The sequence below is a fragment of the Thamnophis sirtalis genome, unplaced genomic scaffold, assembly GCF_051295495.1.
Source record: "Thamnophis sirtalis isolate CommonGarterSnake01/CBP01778 unplaced genomic scaffold, rThaSir2_p1.2 scaffold_7, whole genome shotgun sequence".
In the NCBI taxonomy this organism is placed as follows: domain Eukaryota; kingdom Metazoa; phylum Chordata; class Lepidosauria; order Squamata; family Natricidae; genus Thamnophis; species Thamnophis sirtalis.
In genome coordinates, this window is record NW_028261387.1 from 11,198,101 (window position 1) to 11,204,100 (window position 6,000).

The following is a 6,000-nucleotide window of genomic DNA, read 5'->3' on the forward strand; positions in this document are numbered from 1 at the left end:
GAATTTTTGTAATTATGCTGTATTTTTCCTGAAAGTAACCCATTGGCCATTGATAATATTTTTAGAGCGTTCGAATCTTAAATAGCTGCCCTGGTTTGTTGCATTTAAATTTTAGATTAAAATGGTTTAATACTTCTAATTTTTTTCCTCTGCTATCTTTTTTCCTCTTGCTTATATTTGGCTGTAACAGTCAACTACAGGTAAGAAGAGCATGTTGTGAAAAAGTTCAAGCAGTATGAATTTCTGTCTTTTTGGAGCATGGCTATGTTGTGTTCTCAAGAAAATAACCAGATTTAGTGTGGCAGATGCGGCTTTGTAGGTCCCTTGATTCACTTCTTAATTCTGCATTTTCCAAAGTGACTGGAGACATTGGTAGAGAAATCAGTTGTCGTTGCTGCTGACATTATTTAAGCAACAGATAATTGGGGTAATAATAGCCTGTGGTTTTGCCCAACCGTGACCCGTCAAAACCGCGGTCCACAAAAGCGCGCTCGACGAAAGCGCATACGTGACGTTATCACAGCGCGACGAAAAAAATTAAAAATTGAAATAAAAATAAAATTAAAGCAAGCCGATTCACATAAACGTAAGGGTTAGGGTTAGGGTTAGGTTAAGGGTTAGGGTTAGGTTTACAGCGTTAGGGTTACGTTTAGCGTTAGGTTAAGGGTTAGCGTTAGGTTTAGCGTTAGGTTAAGGGTTAGGTTTAGGGTTAGGTTAAGGGTTAGGGTTAGGTTTGGGGGGGTTAGGGTAAGGTTTTTGCTTTAATTTTACATTTATCGATCACAGCGCGATGTTTTTGTCGCGCTGTGATGATGTCACATACACGCTTTTGTCAAGCGCGCTTTCGTCTACCGCGGTTTTGTGGTGGAACCTTGCCCAACTACCTTTCTGATGCTTACGTTCAGGCACTCAATCCAGCTAAGTGGCAGCATCTAGTGAAGTTTGGCTGTTCTTAAAAAGCTAAGTACTGTGAGATCAAACTTAGTTACTATGTAGGTTGGAGGCCACCATGGAATTCCAGTGCTGGAGGCTAAATTGGGAAGCTTTAAAAAAAAATCTGAAAAGAAGCAATGGCAAACCGGTTGCATATATTGTCAGGAAAACCACGTGGAACATATTTATGAAGTTCATCCAGAAGTAAGCTTGATAAGAAAGAGACTTGACTGGTTAATCTTTCTATTTCTTTATCCACACCATCTGGATCGTCCCTTTTATTCCAAACGTACAAAAGCACATGTTCTGTCATACTTGTAATCTATCTGCCACCATCACTTTAGATGTGAAATTCAGATTTATGCTAGCACTGCAAGAACAAGAGTTCTAGCCAATAGTAGCTTTCTGAAATATCCAAATATTCTTCCTTAGTTATTCCGCAGCCACATTTCTCCCTAAGAAATTTTTAAGAGCAATTCTGGTTCTCTTTCCTTTTCTGTACACTATGTATTTCTTCAGCTGTTGACGCAGAAAACAGTTCAATTCTGTTGCCATGCTTTCTCCAGAATGGATAGCTTTTCCTGCCCACCATTGCTTTAATATCATCTCCTTTACTGCCCTGGAAAAGATGGCTTCCATGTCCAACTGTTGTTGTTAGTTGTGAAGTTGTGTCCAGCATGTCGCAACTCCATGGACTGCGTTCCTCCAGGCCTTCCTGTTGTCTGTCATCCTCTGAAGTCCTTTTAAGCTCATGCCTACTGCTTCGGTGACTCCATCCAGCCACCTCATTCTCTGCTGTCCCCTTCTTTTTTTGCCCTCAATCTTTCCCAGCATTAGGTTCTTCTCCAGTGAGTCCTTCCTTCTCATTAGGTGGCCAAAGTATTTGAGTTTCATCTTCAGGATCTGGCCTACCAAAGAGCAATCAGGGTTGATCTCCTCTAGGACTGATTGGTTTGATCGCCTTGTAGTCCAAGGGACTTGCCAGGAGTCTTCTCCAGCACCAGAGTTCAAAGGCCTCCATTCTTTGGCCCTCAGCCTTTCTTATGGTCCAACTTTCACAGCTTTCTTATGGTTCAACTGTTAAGCCATAGTTAACATTTGAAAGATCAACAGCCAATAGGACATGTTTTTAAAAACATCTTAATACTTAGCATCCAGTCAGCTTAAAAATGTGTCTCTTGCTTTATTTCTTGTTTCGGGATAATTTCCAGTCTCCAGTGCAGTAACTGAAACCAAATAGGGTACGGCTGAGCTTCTCTACTGCACTGTACCTTGGATACAGAAAGATTAGTATTTAATTCTGCCAAAATTTGATGATTTAATTTGGCTTTAAGAAGAATATCAGCAGGAGAAAAAGTCAAAGACTTTCTGAAATTATTTTAAATTTCTTTCCAATATTAAATGACACTGAGATAGTTTGTAGGTTACTTAAGGATGATTTGCATGTGAGTGGGTGTTCCCATTTTAGAAGTTGGGGGGGAGGAACTTCACAAAGTTTAGTTGACATTAGTGTCCCAAGTCAATTTGATAGTGCTTAAAGTAGAGATGGATAACATGGCTTTTCAGATCTTGCTAAATTGCAATTTCCTATTGGCTTTGGAGCTGTTAAAATTTGAGTCCCATAATGTGACGTTCCTAAACTCTGGCATAGTCTGCCAAATTCTGATTTGAATTTGAAAATGCTGCAATCTTGTTTGTGGAGTATCTAATTTGGGCAAGCCTCCTGGCATTTCCCAAAAATTATTCCTCACTATAATGGGGTGTCTTACTAAGCCAAAGTGTCTTAAAATGGCCACATATTGCTAAATATTTTGTTTTGAGCATCCTGTAATTCTGTGCAAAGTCTGTTGTAATCTCATTTTATGATTTTAAAATCTGAAGCATGTTTTTAGTGGTTTCTCACCATTTGTGATTCAACATCTTATTTAAGTTCCTGTGCATGAGGTATTGAGTGTGTACACTTTTCATTTTAAATCTAATTAGTGGTTGGCATAGTTCATTTCCTAAAGACTCTTGCACTGAAATACTTGTTGGAATCAAGCCAGCAAAATGAACTTAAAAATGCCTCGAACACAACTTATTCTTGTGCCTCAATAGGCACTTTGTTTGGAATATTAGCTCTATTACCTACAAGCTGTAAATATTTTAAACCTACTCATTAATTAATAATCGTGTTATATTAATGGACGTGTCTGGACTTTTACAGTGTTTTTCAAGTGCATTTCAAGTTTAATTTTGCAGATTGGAAAGGACAAAGCATTTTTCTAAATAAGGGCAACAGATTCCCTTACAATACTCTTAACATCAATCATGTTCTAAGGTGATCAAGCATAAGAATAAAATAAAAATAGGTTTTATAAAGGTGCGAGGAGGAAATATTTGCAGAACATTGCAAAACATAACAAAACAATTGTATAAAATACATCCTGGGGTCCGTCCCCCCCCCCGAGGTCACCAAAATTATTGTCAAATGATAATTCTTAATGTAACTAAATTAATTTTAAACTCAATTTGAATGTAAACAAAATTACAACTGGTTTTTGCCCTGAATCCCCCAAATGCTTTTGAGAATCAGGCACCAAAGCCAAAATGCAACCCTACATCCACAAAACGTTGTGCTCTTTTTTGTAATTTTTATGTATAGGTCAAGTCTGTTGATGTTCGTGTTTCCCAGTACTATAATTCATTTACATGTAACTTGAATGATGAGATTGAAATTCATCTCAATGATGAACAATTTCAGGAAGTCCAATGCCTCAAATGTCTAATTAATCATGTTTATCATTGGAATGTTTTCTTGAAAGCTGTAAATTTATTCAGGACCAGTTTACCAGTCATATAATATTTTCATCTGTTTCAAATTCTTCTAAAACAGAATGAGCAAAGATTTGCATATAATGAAACTCTACTCTTGTAATTTCAGCCCATAATTCAAGAGCAATTGGTCCACAAATTAGAAACAAAGAGGACAATGGACCCTGTTCTGTTAATTTTTCTTTTTTTTCTTTTAACAGATCACATGCTTAAAAAGTAAGAAAACTTTTCCAGGCACAAACACTTTCGATGGGATTCATATCGTGAACCATTTGGTAGGAGATGATGAATCACTGCATTCTTCAGATGAAGATTTTATATCCAATCACATTCAAGAACACGGGATCCATTTTCATTTGCACAGCAGAACTGGTCACATGGAGCGGAATCCAACAGTGGCAGACAGTAGTGACAGCGATACTGAAAACACTGAATCACTGAGCACAAATACCGAGAAGGAAAACAATAAAAAAAGAATGGAGTCTTATTCTACTACGGTGTGATCACTGTGAAAAGTTTGGCTTTCATTCTTCAAAGAGCTTCTTCCATAATTAAGAAAATCAGCATTAAGCACTCAAGTTGACTCGGTCCTTGCATCTTATCTGATGCCACAGCCTGTATCCATCTGTGTTTGCCAAATCTTTCTCTTTTACATTATTGCCATAAAGTAGACTGAGAAGATATAGGGTGGTTGACAACTCTAACAGTATTAATTACTATTCCTTGTATATTTCTCATGCTAGAAGATGTGCATTCATAATTGCTGCCTTCTTAAAAACCATAGCTGCTGTTCATAAATATGGAAAACCATTACTCTTCAGAAGGAACTATCTCGTGCAATAGTTTAATGCTCTGTGAACAACTATGTTCCATAAGCAATTTGCAATCAAGGCGGATGTGTGTACGTCAGAAATATCAGATATGGAATATCTGATTATTTTGAGTGTCTTATTTTTAATTAACTTCAACTACTGGAGACTAACAGAGTTTCCAATCTAAAGCCTCTATTTGTGCTATTTTATATAATTAATGGTCATATTTCATTCTAAAGGATTGAAAACTTTTGTCAACATTTATGTGCATTTGTTTTTGACATGTTGCTAATGAATTTGATCAAATACGTTAACTACAAATAATATCTATTTTGTATATATTTGTATAACTGTACTCCTACCTAAAATGTATATTGAATTTTGTATGAGATGTGTAAATGTTATATGAGTGTCTTAGCATTTTAAAAGAAACATGAAATTATGTGTAAGCAAGTAAAATTGGGAGCGATGTATGGGAAAAAATAAGAAAAAACACTAATTCTCGTTCTGAGACTTCTGTGTATCAGATGATCTACAGTTGATGTCCCATTTAATTATGTTTGAAATGATGCTATTCACTGAAATTTTAACTTTGTGTATATGTAACTATATAATAAAACTTTTTTCATGATTTAACAAATGCTAAACAGTTTAACTCTTCCTCAAAAGGGTGGCTCATAAGCTTGCTCAGCTACTGGCAAGAAAAAAATCAGATGTGTGTTGTAAGGCTGATTCAGTGATTTAGAAAGAAAAACAGGCAGAGAAAAGGAATAAGGATGCTGAGCAGGTTGTACAAGAGAAAGTCAATGGGAGGAAGCACATAAATAAAAAAAGAGAAACAAGAGAATTGGGGCACTTGAAAAGTGTAAATGAGGAAGCTGACAAATACGAAGGAATTATATGACTGAAAAAAGCCAACAGCGAAAACATTCAGACACAAACTTTGAGGACTCATTGATAAGGAAAATGATAAAACTGCAGAAAACAATAGAATGAAGACACTTTGGTAAATTAATAAAATTCTCAATTCGTTTACTTCAAATATTTGTATATAGATTCTTTAAAAGGTTGGGAAAATAAGAATGAAAATGTTATATTCTAGATGGGAGAAAAATTCTGCTTTAATGAAATAATTTAAACCAAACAGCTCGCTCATTCAAGGAATGAAACTGAAAACATTTCAGTATGTATGCAAATGGATTTGCTAAAGAAAGAGGAAGGCTAGAATAGTAACCCTGAGAACAGAAAGAAAAAAAGGAGGGATTGCTGAGCCAGGAAAAATAAATACTCTCAAATAATTATATTGTTGAAAACATACAAAGATTACTTGAAAAAGCTAAGAGAACTCTAAATGATTAATATATCATGTATATCAATCTTGATTTCATTGAAGGCTGCATCAGCATTGTGTTTGACCTCAAGGGGACAGGGTGGGCGTGAC

At 36.0% G+C, this 6,000-nt stretch overlaps 1 protein-coding gene across 5 annotated transcripts in view; it reads left to right on the forward strand.

Annotated features, from left to right (window-relative positions):
- The window catches only part of EVI5 (ecotropic viral integration site 5), an 84,550-nt gene extending 79,351 nt beyond the window's left edge, over positions 1-5,199 (forward strand). For all 5 annotated transcript variants that reach the window (XM_087719308.1, XM_087719304.1, XM_087719306.1 and 2 more), the window contains one exon: positions 3,948-5,199. In XM_087719308.1, the coding sequence (XP_087575434.1) occupies positions 3,948-4,250 (303 nt within the window). In that variant the 3' untranslated portion in view covers positions 4,251-5,199. The remainder of the gene's footprint in view (positions 1-3,947) is intronic.
- The last annotated feature ends 801 nt before the right edge of the window (positions 5,200-6,000 follow it).